Here is an 18,274-nt window from a genome sequence, read left to right on the forward strand (position 1 = left end):
TGTCTTCAAAAGAGATCTGAAAATGTGTTGTTGCATTTCTGAGAAGTGTCATACTCTAGTTAAATGAGTTAGGAACGGTAATTCATGCTGGACGTCTGCTTGTTTAATTTCAGGCACTTCACTGTTACTGAGTCTATGGACGTTGAGAATAGCAAAACATCTTCCATGTAGCATGTTTTCAGGAAAGCTTTGTTGTTGTTATCTACCTAAATCTTTGTTCCTCTTACTTGTTCAACAACAGGAAATATTTTTGTAAATAAATTTTGCTGAAGCTTATTAATTAGCATACAATACTGTTCATAAAGAATTGTATCCTGTCCTTAAGGTACTCACTGGAAAAGCTCAGTGTTGAGTAGGCCTTAGAAGATTTAATCTTCATAATTGATGTATATTTAAAACTTACTAATTGAACTTACCCTGGGAGAATAAGAACTCTACTTAATTCCATATTTAGAAAGAGTTCTGTTAATCTGGGTCAAATGTAGTGATCTAAAAGTGAAGTGTCTGCAACCAGGCAATTTGGAAAAGATTTCAATTTCTATATTTTTTTCATACTTGAATGTTTCTTTTCTTTCCAGTTGCCATAATATTTATCCTAAACCATGTTTGAAAATATAGAATTAAATCAATGTTCTTTTTAAAAAAGTAGGTATTCCTTCAAATTGTTTGTTAAAGTGTAAACTTATCTTTGAAGTGATATGATCTCCTCTATGATTTGAAGGCATTTTTTATTTACTCCATTTTTATTTGTTCACTGAAATAATTTACATCTCTGTTTTTACATTTAACTCAAAAATTATTTAATTTATGTATCAATATTGTCACTTATTATTGTATGTTTATTTATTTTAGTTAGGACTCTTTAGTGAACATCCTGAATTTAGTGTCACATGTAAAAAGCATGTAAATTGAAAATTTTGAAGCCTAAACTGAAAGGTAAAGATGTCATTTCTTTACTACAGCAGAATACAGTACAATCCACAGTCCATCAACACCCATTAAAGATTCAGATTCAGATAGATTGCGTCGTAGTTCAGATGGGAAGTCACGTGGACGTGGCAGAAGAAACAATAATCCTTCACCACCACCTGACTCTGATCTAGAGGTACATTATATTAAATGTCTTTGACCTGTTACAGGCTCTATTTTATCATTATTTTGCAGAGGAGTATTATTTACACATCAAGGTCCCTTTCTTCTTTTTTTCTAACGGTATTTTGTAAGGGGGAATTTTTCTTCTAAAGAAACTTTTTCATGAAGAACACCTGCTTTCTCTGAAAAATACTGGGGTTTCTTTCTCTTTTGGATTAAAAAAAAAAAAAAAAGCGCAAGCTTTTCCCAAGTCAAAGAAAAGTTTGCATTTGGGCAGGAGACACATCTAGCACAATAGTGGGTTTTGTTCTCTCACGGTATGTTCACATTCCCTTCAGTGGCCCTTACTTTGTGTTGAGAACACATCTCTAGTGACACGCTATTGCTACAAGTGTTCACACTGCATTGCATTTCTTTTCCAAAAGCTTAGGCCATTTGTCATCATGGGAAATACAATCTCACCAGGATTTAAAATACTTGTATTTGAACACTTCATTTTTTATTAAAGTATTATTTTGTGTGTGGTCAGAGGACCAATTAGAATATTTTGCATTGGCTGTAGGCAGAAGAATTATTTAGTGATGCAATAAGTTCTTACACATGCAACATCTAAGTTCATAATTTTCATTATTCAAGTGCCTAAAATCCATTTAAAATGAACATAGGTTAAGGAGATTTAAGTGCTTGGTAGAAATTTGTTTTATTTTGTTTTTAGAAGTCATTTTCAAGAGTAGTTATATGGACTTTGTTTTGTAAGACTTGCAGAAATACAGCATTCAAACCCAGAAGACTTAATTTTCAGAGGTTTCTCTTCATTTGTTGCAGTTTCTATTGCACATCTGGCTTTAAAATAATACATCATAAATCTCATTTTCTGTGTGTATTTGACAATAACTATAATTTTATTCTAATAGAAAAATTTGGTATAATAGCAATTGTAGTGAAAAACTAACAGATTGTGTTACCCTATTCTGGAAAAAACTTGTTAGTTTTGAAAATAAATGGTGAGAGACTATGGTTTTAATATATAAACATATCAATACAAATTTCTCATTTGTGCACTTACTGATTCAAATTTTAACTTTCCATTTCAAATATCAGCTTCACAGAGGAACACATTCATTTGATTCTCTTTTTACAGAGAGTATTCATTTGGGATTTGGATGAGACAATCATCATTTTCCATTCCTTGCTTACAGGGTCCTATGCCAACAGATATGGAAGGGTAAGTGTCAAGAAACTGATGGAAATTTTCAGTAATATTTGCTGGTTTATGGTCGATGCACAAGGAAGACCAAAACATTACTTGATTTTCCAGAGGCAAAGTGGTACAGTGTTTCAGGACATAAAAAATCAAGAAGTAATGCTGTTTCACATATCCATTCTTTGCACTTTCTCAGCTTTTATATTCCGTAAATAATTAAATAGTGTTGGCAGTGATACTTTGGCTACTTGATGTCTGGGTTGTAGGTACAGAGTCTCGGAAACCGGTTGATATAATCAAAATCTATAAAGGATTAGCTCCCATCAGAGTGAAGAACTTCCAGGAGTGGTTGCAAAAATATCATTTCATTCTGAGCTATCAATAATGGACTGTACTCTCTATTGAGAAGGCAAGAGGAAGAATACTTTTGGACACAGATTAGTCTATAATTTTTTACCTTAACTTTTTTTAATCTACATATTGGCATATATTTTTGGAAGTCTGCTTAGAGTCAAATCTTTCTGTTATACACAGTCTGTAAATCATTACTGGACTGATGAATATGTCTACAGACTGTGGGAAGAGAAACAGTCTTTGGTGAATAAGAACAGTTATATTATAAAAATCCAGAGCAGTACTTCTTTGCAACCTTTCTTGCTTGTTCAGGTGTGGCATATTTTCAGAAGTGTTTGCTGTAATAGCAGCTTACCTGTTTAAGGAATATAATTAGTTTTTTATGTGTCGTAAAAGCAAGTAATTTCAGCAGCCTTGGTTTCCTACGTGTTATAGTTCCTATTTAAGTGGTAAAAAGACTTTAGCTAGAACGTTAAATATTTTGACAGTTATTGTATAGATACATATAGACAGTAGCATTATCGAGTATTAAACATCTACAAAAAGTTGTTTTCCGTTTCTCAGTCTTCTGTGAAGATATAACAAACTCCCTCCAAAAGCAGATTTTGCATGGCACCCCAATATCACCAAATCTGTGACAATTTAGTTCAGCTCAGAATGGGGAGAACAAATCCCAATGTTCACAAAAAAACTCAGTGCCAAAACAATCTCACCACTTGCAGCAGAGCAGAGCTGGAAACACCTTATTAGTCCTTACCGCAGAAGTATTTGTGCAAGTGTATTTTTCCATTTGTTACTAGTTCCCTATAGTGGTTTCATTAATTGGGGCCTGAACATAAAGGCCTTTCTTACTGAATGCTTAAGGTTGAAGAAAGTGTCTAGTATTCAGCTGTGAAGAGTTATAGATACACATGCTGCAAGAAGGTTGGTGACTCCTGATTGCAGCTCCATCACAGCTAACACTGTTTTCTTGAGATGTGGCTTTCATCTGGCTGACTCTGCTTGCATGGCATGTGGCTGCATTGCTAAATGACAACCAACTGTTGATGTTAACAGAGGTGACAACAATTAATGCTTCTGCCGTAGATTAATACCCCTTATTGCATGGGTAGCAACATGCATGCCTTTGGCTGTCAGATGCAGTCATGGAAGTGTGCCATTCTTGCTTTTTTTCTTTACATTTCATTCATATCACAATTATTCTTGGCTTACTGACAGCTTCAGACAACAGCCATTTCCATAGACACTAGAGGAAGACAGTGTCAAATGTTCAAAGCAAAAGTGCTAAAACATGTATCTATCGCACGAGAACTGTAGGATTTATTTGCAGCAACAGGAGGTGCAATTTTTTTTTAAAGACTGTTTCTCAATGATTTCTGGCCTTTAAAATCAGAAATCCAGATCATAAGTCAATCTGAAAAAAAAAAAATTGTTGAGGGTAATTGTTCTTTTCATGTGTATTCTGCTTTTTGAGCAATCTAACATCACGTTCTCACATGTTTCTGCATTGTGGTGAGGACTAGAAATGCCCTTTTAAAAAATTAAATCTAAGCTGTTCACATAATCATTAAAATACAAAAGCTGGCTCTTCAAACAAGCAAAAATATCCTAATTAAATACTCGGGGATTTGGCAACTTGGCATTCACCTCTTTTGATAATGCCTGAGTGAGTTTCATGGTGAATGACTGTGAATGATGAGCAGCCCTGCTGCTACAGGGATTGATTTTCTTTTCCTTACTCTCTGCCTTGTTCCTCATAACTTCTTGCTTGTGCCACCCTTTTCTGTATATTCTTACTTTCTCATCTGTTTTTGTCACCTGCTCTCCTGTGGCTGCTATTGTGCTCCACTTTCTCCCTGCTTTTCTCCTTCGCCTTTTTTGGAACAAAATAATACTAGTTTTTCAGTTTATGCAGTCATGACATAAATAGCTACATTTTTAATTTTCATTTTACTTAAGGGTGACTTGAATTTTGTGGATTTCATGGAAATGTAGGGAACTAGTATGTGAATATGATTTGTAGTTCTAGAAAGAAAGAAAAAGAAACAAAACAAACCAAAATATTTCCATTTCCTTTTGGATTTTTTTTCAGTAAGCGTAGAGATCTGTTGATCAAATGTCAAGTTATTGATTACTCTAGTTTACATTAGGGCTTCTAACATCTCAAAACTTGCATTTTGAGCCAGATATCAACTGATTAAGCTTTGGAATTTGGAAAAAGTAGGAGTACTTCTTTAGTATTTTGGAGCAGGTGGAAATAAGTCTCAGTATTTGCACTAGAATACTGTGGTCCTTACGTACATTTGCATTCTCTGTGAAAGCATTTATATTCAGAGGCTTTAAAGGAATTTTCCTTTAAATTATATGCTATTTTATTGTCGTTTAATATATTTTAGAGAGTGAGAAAAACAATGCCTGGTTTCACTTAACCCTTCATTTGTGACCTGTAGGCTTAAGTGGAAAATAAGCCTTGTACCCAAAGTGAACTTTCCTGTTTTTCAACTTCTTGTTCCTCCACAAAACAAAGAAATCAAGTGGGTAGAATTTAGAAATGACATACAGACAATGTTTTGGCTCCAGTACCAGTATTCAAAACAAGAGGCCTGCTTAAGCAGTTTGACATTGGTATTTCTTTTCTTTAGCTAAACTGTACCTCCCTTAGAGATTTGCGCCTGATTTTGACCATACCTGAAAAGACACTCCACCTGAACCTACAAATCCCAATCAACAAGAACAGATTGTTAGCTTTCCTCCTCATTGTGTGATACCTCACAATAATTAGTTAGCAATTAGTGGCTTAAAATTGCAAAAGAAGGTTCAGGATATATTTTTTTTTTTAAACCTTATTCTAGCCTTGTCTTTTTTAAAGTTTTCAGCTCCCACTGTGATGTCTGACTAGAATTACTAGAATGTAATCTACTGCAATGCCTTAAACTTTGGTTCTTGTGCTTTTTACTAGAGCAGTTGCAAGATTGTGACTACGCGGATATTCAAAACCCTAATGTAGATAAGGCTTTTGCTTCTGTTAAAATGTAGGTATCCAGAGCTGCAGCTTAACACAGTTGTTATCCGAGGTGGAACTTTCTATAGAAAAAGGTTGTGTTTGATTAAGGAATTATGGTTTCTTTGAAAAGCAACCTGTTCTGTTTCTTCTTTTAGCTTTTACAATATTAAATCTGACATTTTCAGTAGGTGCCAATGATTTTCTTATTCGATTTTCTCCTGATTAAATTAACCTAATAAATGGCATTATTTAAATATTACTTTAGAGAAACCCCCATTCTGTGTCTACCATTTAAAAATACCTTGGAGTGAAATGTTCACAGAAAGCTTTACAAAAAGCCAGTTTTTCAGACTCAGAAGTGTTATAAAAAATTTAATGAAAATATTTCATTTAAGTCATGAGTAGATTGAAACTTTAAATATACAATCACAGCCATTTGTTTAAGATTAACTTTATCGGCTCATAACCAATACAATGCTCTGTCTGCCTGTCTGTTCTGCTTTTCAAAATGATGTTGCTATTTATGTATGAAAGCTCAGAATGGGATTAGTTCTACACTCTTATGTTAGCAGTGGATGATCAAGATGGAACTAGTGATCTTCATTTGCATTTTAGACACTTAGTCCATCTAACTCTTAAATAGCTAGAGCAGAGACTTTTGTGGGTTGACTTCTGTTAGTGCTCAGGCACAGCAAAAATTCTTGTCTAGCTTTAAAAGAAAGGCTAATGAGCTATGAAGGATGGTGGGGTGGTAGCTGGTCGCAAAGATAAGCGGAATGTTAGAAGGAAAAGTAGCCTTAGGCCTAGATAGAAAGAAAATATCACCTGCTTTCCACTTCAGATACCTACAAAAGTAAAATAAAGAAGACATAAGCCTACAAATAGAGCAATATTCAAAGAGAGAGACAGAATGCTTTTGTTCATATTTTAAAGTTTTTCCATTTGAATTAAGAAGCCAAATATTCTTTTTTTGGTGCTGCCAGTTTAAATAGAAGGTTTATTTTTAAGGGCAAAGTTCATTATAATAGCATGATGCAATTTTTCTTCCCCGTTTATAAGGGATATTTTTTTTTGATAACTGGGAAACTTAACATATGTGAGTTCAAGAATAAATGTTTTGTCTGTTCTATGTAGCTTTGTTTCTAAATGCTTCTTTCAAAAATTCTTTTTCTGCTTAGTTTTACTTGGATTTTGTCATTTCCAGAAGGCCAATAGGCTGCCAAATCACCGTTCTTTTCCAACTCTTTGCTACTGACACATTTTGCCTTTAATGCTGTAGTTACAGAAAAATGTTTGAAAGATCAGAGATCATGTTGAAACACCTATTAATTTGATTGAGAGACGGAAAAAGAAACTAGGGTGTGCATCTCTTGTTTTTTAACTTTGAGTTGTTGTCAGGTTTAGGATATTAACTTAAGTAAAATACAGGTTGTCACTTTTGCAGTTCTATTTAAAATGCAATTCCTAACAAACTAATGTTGTTTAATAGAGACCGTCATGGGTTAATATAACATATTCTTTCAAACTCATGCTTCTGTGCGCTTGGATATATTTGGCATTATAAATGAGAAACTCTGTATCAAATGTATATATTAGGCTTTATTTTTTATTTTTTAGATTGAAATTATATAAAACACAAAAAAATCAAAACAAGACAAACATCTGTAATGCATTTGGTAACCACAATGCTGAACAGGCTTTTTGAGTTTATTAGCTCAGTAAGGAATAAGTTGTTATGGTAATTTCTGCAGAGAAGTTAAAGTGTGTTATGTATTAATAACAAACAATAGATTTGTTCACTCTGCATGGGTGGGCCAAACTGAAAGCGTAATTAAAGCATGGTTTTGTGGAGAATCAAGGAGTGGGTTTAAATATAATTGCCATCTGCCAATGAAACATTAATGGTGATTTGTTTAAAGTCACTAGGTATTCCCAGGACTGAATCCTTTCACGCATGACCAGTGAGAGTTTATTTTAAGTCACAATGGCATTATCGTGCCCCAGCTGATCGTAAAGCTTGTAAACAGTTGTAAAATCTGGAGAAGTTTTAGGTGAAATAGATTTGCCCTTTCTGTATGGAGGGCAAAGAACCTGTGCTAGGGATGCATGAGAGTGACCACAGATGTCCCAGTACAGAATCATGGTATCGGTCAAGTTAAAGGCGTATTTTTAAGTGTTACTGTTAAGTGTTAGAGTACAAGATCAGAGAGTTGCTGAGGTTAAACTGAACAAGTGGATGTTGCTTTTAATGCATTGAATAATCCCTCTTGAAAAGCAGTTCCTCCACTTTGTATTCCAGTATGTACATTAGGCATGATGTACTCACTTAATTTCTTCTTCAAGGATCCACCGACTTCTGTATCTCTTGGACTCCGAATGGAAGAGATGATTTTCAATTTGGCGGACACTCATCTATTCTTTAACGACTTAGAAGTAAGTGTTCATTCTTTTAAAGCACCTAGAGACAATTTAATATTTGTCTTTCTTTACGTGTTATTAGATGGTTTGAAAATTATTTTTGTTTCACAGTTTTAATATGGAAAAGTTCAGAAAATAAATATCTGTATAATTTAGTCATCAGGATGTATAATAATATCTACAATAAATGTCTGTATCTACAATAAATGTCAAAGGTTACAACGCTTTAAATGGTAGGGGTTTGTCCTCACAGGTCTTACTATTCATGACCATAGTAGACAAGTTTTAGAAGTGGATACACAAAAAGCGTCTGTGAACATTAGAATTCAATAGTCTGCACAGGCCATTAAATGTTAAGCTTCACCTTCTATGAACAGTTAATGTCTGGGTACAGATTTCTCACTTATATCCCACTGTGGGCAAGTACTACCTTAAACCTGAGAGAAATCATTTATGTTGTATACACAGTCTCTCTCAGCAGCCTGTTTCTGGGGGTCCTCTGCCTTCCCCAGCAGCAGGTAGGATTTGTTACACAGTGGAGTTTCTCTGCCTCTCCCCAGCAGCATGAGGCAAGGAGTTGGTGTGGGCATGCCAAGAGCTTTTTCAGCCTACATAGGCTATGGTTTGGCGATGCTTGTGAGATAGTTCTAAAACTATTCGAACTGCTGAAAGAGGCTGTCACCATAATGCCTGGCTGTTTCATCTTAAAAGGGAAAAAAACAATTTCTGATCATATTTTAATAACAGAAAAACATGAAAACAGTCAAATTTCTTTCCCATCATAATGAAGACAGCTGTTTATTTAAAATCCAACTGTTAAGCAAGCTTGTGGTGAGGCTGCCAACGCACATTAATCATCAAGTTGTTGTTTTGCTAGATTTCAGAATAGTGTGTTATTCCAGACAGGCAAAAGAATCTAAAAGATTCAAATGCAACTTTTGCTGATCAAAGTTAATTGGCAGCAATTGGCCTTTAAATATTTCCTGATGTTTCCCTTTTCAAAATCAAGCAAAATACACCTTATTTAATAGATGAGCCAAAATAATTTGAAAAATGCCAGTGTGTGATAGACCTCAAATGTGGTTTGTCCAACATCTGTCCTATATTTTGATTTCTTTTCATCTAAAAAGAAACCACTCGCAGATGATTTGGCATCTTAGAATGTAATGAAATTTATTTAAATGTGCTTTATTTTTACTTCCATTCCTTAGCAGAGTATTTGAGTTTTATACTTACAAAATAATAAATGATTTCTTTAAAATTTAAAGTATTGTTTTCTTTCATTGAGATAGCTGTGTGTAAGGTTATGGTTGGTTTTTGGTACAAGAAAAACCGTTGCACATATAGGACTGATTTCTCAGAGTTGTATGAAGTATAACAATGATAGTTATATACCAAATCTGTTTCTGATTTCTGGTTATATTTCATTTCATTTCATCCCAAGCAGAAAGAGAAAGTAGTACCGTGTCTTACCAGCATATTCCATAATGTTCAGTGTGTTTTCATTTGTTGTGCATACCCAGATACTTTTTAGAGTTGTAGCTCTTTCTTCGTACGTGATTGTCAGTATCACTGACTTTAATGGAAGTTAATCAACTGCGTTTTAAGGCTAGTAGATTATCTTCTGCTAATTGGCGTGTTACAGCCATAACAGTCATGCATAGCGGTTTATCCACTGAAGAACTTTGAAGGTGTGTATGAAAAAATACTGATCTAGGTGAGTCACAGAAGCAGAGGAGCTCACTGACTTTGCCTTTCCTCCATAACAAGCCAGTTTATCTTACATCTCCAAATGCAAGTGTAATAGTCTGTGTCTATACCCTAATCTGTCTTGTTCATACAGAGAGACACTTAGGAGTGAGCAGTTGTATTCCTGTCCTTGTGCATGAGCTCTAAGTCTTTATTTCTAAGGAATGTGATCTCCGATCTGAAAGATCATACCCTGTCCATGGGAGTGAAGAGCGTGTTCAGCATGCAGAGGAGTGGGTTTGTGCTTGTGCATTGACACAGAGAAGCCTTAAGAGAAGTCCACAGTGAAGGCATAAGAGAGCCTGTACTTTGTGGGAAGAAGCATGTAAGACCTGGCCACAGACTAAGACTTTTCAGTTCATCAGAAATTTCAGATTTTTTGAAACATGTTGTAGACGCGGTATTTTTGAAGGCATGTGTCCTCCTGAAGCCACAGTTTGTCGTTCTTGTGAGCATCACCAATATTAGCAGGGCCTGCCTGGTTCCCAAGGCCTAGGACCTCAGGGCAGATTCCTCACATCCATCTCAGAAACTGAAAGTCCTTCCTTGGTGGTTTGGAAGTTCAGGCTTTCCTACAGCTTGACAGGCTTCCATGAAAACTGTGGGCAATTTGGTTTGGCTCTGCCTCAGGCTTAAAGCATCTGTTCTTGCTGATGAAGGACTGAGTCTGGAAAATCTAGTGGTGACCCTGCTCAGGGCTAGGCTTTCCAATTCATGTGCACAAACATCTGGGCTGTTAGGAATTGAGAATTTTGTAGGCAACATTGCCAGCAAGTCACAGAGCTCGGGCATCCTTGCCCAGAAATAATATGAAGACAGGCAGCGCTGGATTTGGAACATGTCTAACCCACAGTGTAGACATTTATTTGGGTCTAGGCGTAATTCAAAGTGGGAACCTGAAAGCTGATGCTCTCCGTCTCACCCAGGCTCAGAGGGAACCCTTCCTGGCATATAGCGAGGCTGGGTTTACGGGCAGGCAATCATCTGTCATAACTGTGGCCAATGATGCACAGTTTTCCAGATACCACAAGTTAATGTTTTTTAATAAAAATCTTCTTTTCATCTGACGCATTCCATAAAGCTTTGATCAGAACAGCTCTCTTGTCATCCAAGTTAGTGGAAAAGTATTTTGTTGTCTGATAAACTACTGTAGACTGATTAAACATTTTGAATGCAAAGGGCAGGTTTGCACTAGTGATCTCTGAAGCACTGCTTGATTTGTGTATAACCTAGCTGACTTTTCAGAGGTCAACCTAGAGGTTTATTTAGTGCTATTAGGTTAAATTCTAAACTTCAGCGGTCTGTATAAAGTGAATCAATGCCAACGCAAGCTGGTTTACCTATTTTGATTTAGTAGGGGATACAGCTAGGTAAATTAATAATCCAATTTCCTACACATTGCTTTTTATGCGTATATATAACAATGGTATTTGTAATTGGCATTTTTCAAACTCATTTAAAAATTTCAAGCAATTTTACTACTTGAAAAAAATTTAATTTGGATCTCACTGTCTAGCTCTGAAGTCAGTATTCTGTTTTTGAAGGGATGACATGCACTTAGATTTAAATTAGTTACTGCACCCTCAGTTTGTACTAGTTTTTCATTTGTTTCTTTGAGAAAAAGTAGAAGCAGCTTATTTCTTTCACTTAAAGATTTATTTGGAGTAATTAGTTCGAAATTGATATAACAGCAAATAATTTCAGGTCTTAAAGGAACATTCTTAAGCAGCATATTAAAAGAGTACGACAAGCTTTTTAACATGTGGAAAGGAAAATATTAGTGTTTACTAATGTATGATTTGATCTAAGTGCCATCATAAGCAATGATTTCTTGCTTTACTAGTAATTTCATAATAAGATTATAGAAGTTTATTAGGTCAAAAACTAGAAAATTGTGCAGTGTTCTCAAAATTTAGATTCCAAAATCTGTATTTGGGCTTCAAAATAGGAATTTTAGGTTTCAATGCTGAAAATTTTCATTTAAATATCTCATACTCTGCTCTACAGTAGAATTTCAATTGAGTACAGGAACATATAAATACATTGATGTAGTGCTCTCAGGAGAACCAAAGTTATCTCATCTGAAAAGAATGTGTGATGTTATGATAGGGATAATAGGTATAATATGTTAATGGGATGTGTGGAGCAATTACACTTACTAGGTATCTTTAAAAATTGTGTATACTTACATATATATGCTGACCCTTTTAAAATATGACTTTGTTAATTTCTTTGACATATCAGGTGCTCATTATAACTGCATATGTTAAAGGAATAATTGCTGACAGTGAATGATTATGAACACCTTATTTCAAAAAGTTAGTTCAGTGCTCTGTAAACCCCACTTTAAAATGGTGCCACCTCATTAGATCTGTTTCTTTAGAGATTTACTGAAGTGGAAAATGTTACTTATGCAGCCTTTTTTTTTTAAAAAAAGAAATCTTACCTAAGAGTTTTCTATGAAAAAGGTACTATTTTTTTTAATCTGTGTTGAATTCTATTGAAGTAATTAAAATAAAATTGTTTTTTAGTGTTATTTCTGGGGTTTTTTTAGGCTTTTTATTTCTTTCTCTACATTTCAGGTTTTTGATATGGGCTTTTGGGGGAAGGTCAGCATAAGATCATACATATTATGGTGCTATAAAAAAATAATTTTGACACCTCTGAGAAATGCAATAATGAATTGAGGTACAGTAGTGATGCTTAGCATTCATTTTTCTTCCATCAGTTATGGGTATATAGTGTACACCTATGGCTTCACAATTCACTTTGTTTGGTCTCTATATGCAAAGTGATTCTATGTGTATGGAAGCAATGTACAATGAATGGCAGCATGATATGAGTGTTTCAGCTACATTAGTTGCTGTATTTGTCTTAAGCATTAAAGAGGATGCTATCAGGCATTACTGTAATGCAGTAACTTTGGCTCTTCAGGAAATAAAAATAGTTAGATATATTCTAACAATTAGAAGCGTGGACTTTGATTAATTTCTTCTCCGACTCTTACTTAAAACCCACCTGAATGTATGTTAATGTGTTCCTGATGAAAATTGAGAGCATAGTCTCTTCTATGTGTCACAAAGAGCTGCCTAGCTTCTTTATGATTACAAGTATGGTGTTACTTCAGATTAATGAACCTTTAAGGCATTGTGTTAGCATATTTCTGTGCACAGAGCCCTCCGGCATTAAAAGGTTAAAGGTGTATGCCATTTCCATAAGATGCAGCTCTGTCTATAACCACAGCTGCTGGAGCGGCAGCCCAGGCAGGTGGGGGCCACGGTGCTCACTTCCCACCCCTGACTACTGGGCAGCAACTTTGCTCCTCTTTCCTGCTGCTGGCAGGGTTGGCCAGTCCTCTCACGCCAAGGAGCAGCTCAAGAATAGCTGTCTGCGTTGCTCTAACTCTCCTACCTCTTTTCTCCATTAAATACAGTTAAATTAATACTGAAACATTTTACAATTCCTACACTTCATATTTATGTGAACACACCCACCTCTCATGAAGCATTGAGATATTGACTTACATAGATGCATCTTTTCACAGTTTAAACCAAAGAATAAACAGCAATTATATCCCTGCGCTCTCGTGCTTGGTGTTTGCCCTGTAAACCTTCTCCCTCCACCCATATGGCAACAAAACCTTACAGGACTGCTATAGGTCTGTAACTGCTAGCTTAGATTTACTCAGATCTAGAAGCTGATAGAGAGAAATGAACTGCCAGGTGTTTTTTATGAAAACTGCCCTTTGTGGATTGCTTCCTGCGTAGTTTACTATGGGAATGTGCTTGCTCTCCTTGTTTGTAGCTCCCAGTCATTGGACTATCAGTGTTCATCAACACTACCTCTCCCTCACACTCCTTTGCAAGCTCAAAGCTGTGTGAAGTGCACCTTTTACTACTTGAACTGCAACTGGGATGTCTGATGCCCAGCAACATGCGGAACCCTTCTGTTCCCTAAGGAAATGTAAAGGACCTCTTAAGGGCCCCATTGCAATACACACTCTTCTGGCACTAAAGCAAATGGTGATACGTTCTGTACTAACCCTGGGCAATAAAGGGATTCCTCCAAGAAGAGGTGCTCCAGGGACATCATAATGAGAGCTGAGGCCTAAGAAAAGGAGAGAAAGAACCCTAGCCCAGCAGTCATGAAGCCTGATCACAGAGCAAAACTTCTCCAACTTTAGTCCGTCTTTGGCCTTTGCCTTCAATTCTTGCAGGTGAAGCTAGGCTGCCTCCCTGCTGCTGGAAGCAAATGCACCATATAAATCACTTCTGGGCCTGAAGGAGACGTTCTCTTCATGACAGGGACGTATATTCTTCTTCTTGTCAGCCTAAAAATTTTCTCCTTTGTAGGTCTCAGTAACACCACAGGAGGCTTAAGTGACTTTCCTCCCAGGTCCTTCAGTGACCATGCACACAGCGATGTCCCCAGCAAACCTCACAGTGCCCTGTAGGAATGTCTTTGAAGCAATACAGTCATATTTTCTGTTTCTTTAATCTGAAGGAGACAGGGAAACTATTTCCCCTCAGATCTTGATACTTTAATATGCCGGAAAGCCAGGCTGGTAACTTTTAGCACAGGAGCGCTCTGAAGCATTACTTGGAATCGTGGGCATTATGATAATACACATTCTTGAATAATAATATTCAGCAGACTTATTGTGTGCAGGTTACTGCACAACTCGAAGAACCATTACAACTGTAAGGTAAAATGCTATTCTTTCTGAAAACATTTTGGCACATCTGGTCCTGGACTCAAGTAATCTAGCAAGAGGACTGCTTGGATGCAGGCCAGCGTTTAAGTGCAGGCTTTGAGCAAGCTGGGGGAGCAGGTTGGCCCCTCTTAGCAGTGTGGAAGTCCATCATTTATTTCTCTCACGTCTTGTGGAAATGTTGTAGAGCCAGCTTTGAGTAGGTGTGGTAGGTAAGATGTAGCCTAGATTTAAACTTAACTAAGCTGTACAGAGGTCCACAGTCAGTGATAGGACTTGCGGGAGGTGCAGAGACATAGGCAGACCATGAAGCTGGAGGAGAAGGATTGTGAAAACAGGATTGCCAGAGAGAAAAGCTTACTCAGCTTCTCTGCATAGAAAAAAATCAGATCAAGATTGTTTTGTGTCTGAAGCAATTTTTGAAGCTCTGAGCATCTACAGGATAAGCCTTTGCTGGCATTATGTACTATTCGGTTGTCTGGTGCACTTTACATAAATATTTGTATAGAATGAAGTGACACAAGGTCCTTTTTTTGTGATTGCCACTACTTTGTAATGCCTGATCACTGTGCCATAGTATTTTCATCTGTAGATAGGGATAATAATGGTGAAAAGGGTGTTATTTACAGAAAAAGGGTGATAATTCTGTCGTAAAGTACTGAAGAGGGAAAAGAGATGGCTAAGTCTGGTGCTTGTGATATTTGTTATTGTGTACAGTTATAGTTGGCTTTCTAACAATGCTTCAGCTTGGTCTCTTTAATGTCTTACTCTTCAGGAACATTCTGGCATGAATGCTCTCTCTGCTGACACAATTAGAAAATGTGTGTATTCAAACAACTTTTTTTTTTTTAAAAAGAAGGACAAAAAAAGCGTTGCAAATAATCATCCAAGAAGACTTCCCAATTTTCCATTTTATTTATTAATTTCTTTTCTTTTTTCTGATGACTTTTTGTAAGTTGTAATTGTTCCGGTTTGAGTTATTCATACATTTCAAGTAAAGTCTGTTTTTTTAAAAAAACACTTGTTAAAAAAACACCTCAGCATCTAGAGCAGAAGGGTGTCAACTATCACTTATCTTTGCAGTGTTTCAGTGTCTGTACTTGTGTACATGACTGGAATGAACTCTATTTATTTTACTGTTTGGTTCCAGCGCTTCTGTTTGGGATTTTGCTGTAGTCCAAATGAGTTAAATAAATAATATTTATTATTATATAAATAAGCAGTCATGCTTTGTGAAGAAATACATGCAAATTGCTCAGTATAGTAAAGAGCATTTCATAGAATTATAGAAAGGTTTAGGTTGGAAGGAACCGTAAGGATCATCTTGTCTAACCCCGCTGCAGTGAGCAGGGACGTGCTTCACTAAATCAGGTTCCTCAAAACCCCATCCAACCTGACTTGGAACACTTCCAGTGAAGGGGCATCTGCGACCTCTCTGGGCAACCTGTTCCCAGAGTCTCAGTACCTACATTACAAGGAATTTCTTTCTATCTAATCTAAATCTACTCTCTTCCAGTTTAAAACTGTTACCTCTTACCCCTTGTGCTGTTGCTACAGGCCTTGTTGAAATCTGTCACCATCTTTCTTATAAGCCCCCTTTATATATTGAAAAGCCACAGTAAGGTTTCTCTGGAGCTCTCTCATCTCCAAGCTGAACAACTGCTACTCTCTTAGCCCTTCTTCATAGGTAAGGTGTTCCGGCCCTCTAATCACTTTTGTGGTTCTCTTCTGGATCTGCTCCAGTAAGTCCATGTCTTAGTTGTGCTGGAGATCCCTGAGCTGGATGCAATACTCCAGGCTGGATCTTACAGGAGCAGAGTAGGGGGCAGAATCACCTCCCTTGACATGCTGACAATGTTTTTTTTGCAACCCAAGATACAGCTGACTTTGCGGGCTGCAAGCACACCTTGCTGCCTCATGTCCAACTTCTTTCATCCATCAGTACCCCCAAGCCCTTCTCTGCAGGGCTGCTCTCAATCAATTCACCCCCAGCCTGTACAGTACAGGTAATTGTCCCGGCCCGGGTCCAGGACCTTACACTTAATTTTATTGAACTTCATGAGGTTCATACTGACCCAATCTTCAAGTTTGTCAAGATCTCTCTGGATGGCATCCGATTTGTCAGTGGGATACATGCTAGTGAAAAATGGTTTGTGATAGACAGCAAGGTACCTTTTAAAGGTATTAAACTCATCTCCAAGATAATACCCTGAAGTAATTTCTATCAGATAAAAAATCATGGCTTTTTCTACGTATTCTCCCAAATTGCACATTCCAAGGTGTTCCTTCCAGTGACAGAATTAAAGTTCTTGTTCCCTTCCCAGGATATAAAATACCAAATGCTGGCATGCTTTTCTTGGTAACAATTGTACCTGCACATTACAGCTAGGTTCTGCAGAGCCTGAAATATTAGATTTAAGAATTGGCCAGTACAGGAGATAATGTATTGAATGGCAGCAGTAAAGTACACGGAAGGCATTGTATATCTGCAGCAAGGCAATGTATAGACGGAGTCCGTTACTGGAATCACAGATCTACCCCAGATATAGTAGGTTTAGTTGCAACAGAAACCTTAGGGTTTTTCTGCAGTGATAGGCTCTGAAGGGTAACTTGAAAATTGCTCTATAATCAATGACATGAGACAGTGCTTTAAAAATTCACAACCAATAATGAAGCAATACAGTTGTTCTAAAAACATGTCTAAGGCTTGATGGAAATTCAGGCATTGAAAACTTACTGTAAGGAATTTAACAGACTAAGAAATTTGCAGTATATTTTTATGCTTTTACTGTCAATCCATTAGCAGATTACAAAATGCTGGCTTATGTTATGTTGCTGACACATGTAAACACCTGCCTTTAATCAACGCTTACTTTTGCCTTGTTGCAAAGTCCCTGATACGTGCCACAGAGTTCTTATGCAAATGCGGATTGTACCATAAGCACGAATGTGATACACTAATTGATGGTTCAGCACGTTAGATACAAAGCTAGGTAATGATGTGATCCATCCTGAAGGCCTCTTAGTGCCAGAATTGTCATTTCAGATTTGAATAGGCTCTTTTTGTTATTTAAATTATCCCAGAAGTCTGAAGTAATAGAGCAGTGATGCCAAGTGAATGAGTAAATAGTTGATACTAAGGGTAACAGCGGTTAATATTGATATTAATTAATGTATTGTTTTCCATTTATTCTTGCATAGAAAAGCTTCTCTTTGGCTTTTAATATCTCACTGAATTGCTGTGAACAAAATGGGTTTTTTGCATTTTCTTTAAATATTATGAAAGCCACAGAACAAAAGCCTGTGTGCTACTACAGATGTTAGTACTGTAGCTGTGACTCATTCATAACACATTCATTAGTTTCCTAAGTAATTAATTGTTAGTTTATAACTTAAACATTTTTAAAGTTCCACAAATTCAGTAACATTCCTGAGCTGTAGATTTTGTGGTTTGGTCTCTAATTAAACTGACAGATGTGTAAAATCTCATACAGCCAGTTAAGTCCCTAGTGCAGCTGTAAGTGCTGAAGAGTGCAAGTTATTCCAGCTAAGATCAACACTAATTTACACTCAAATATCTTTCCCAGCCCACCCTTTCTGTTTACGTAATGCATTTAATTTGTGCTGATTCCACAACTTTGAGGCAAACCATTTTTTTTCCTCATTGGACTCTTCCAATGCAAAACCCAGAAGATGAACTGAAGAAAACATGATTAGTCATATTTTTAAAAATTCTCTTCTT

The 18,274-nt window shown here is 36.5% G+C and overlaps 1 protein-coding gene across 19 annotated transcripts in view; it reads left to right on the forward strand.

Annotated features, from left to right (window-relative positions):
• Positions 1-18,274, forward strand: part of EYA1 (EYA transcriptional coactivator and phosphatase 1) — a 162,215-nt gene that overhangs the window by 116,301 nt on the left and 27,640 nt on the right. For 11 of the 19 annotated variants that reach the window (XM_054060247.1, XM_054060251.1, XM_054060249.1 and 8 more), the window contains 3 exons: positions 963-1,105; positions 2,234-2,317; positions 7,998-8,087. In XM_054060247.1, coding sequence (XP_053916222.1) covers positions 963-1,105; positions 2,234-2,317; positions 7,998-8,087 — 317 coding nt within the window. The remainder of the gene's footprint in view (positions 1-962; positions 1,106-2,233; positions 2,318-7,997; positions 8,088-18,274) is intronic. The other 8 variants (XM_054060253.1, XM_054060252.1, XM_054060250.1 and 5 more) reach the window with 1 other exon arrangement.

Source organism: Cuculus canorus, chromosome 2 (genome assembly GCF_017976375.1).
Source record: "Cuculus canorus isolate bCucCan1 chromosome 2, bCucCan1.pri, whole genome shotgun sequence".
Lineage (NCBI taxonomy): Eukaryota > Metazoa > Chordata > Aves > Cuculiformes > Cuculidae > Cuculus > Cuculus canorus.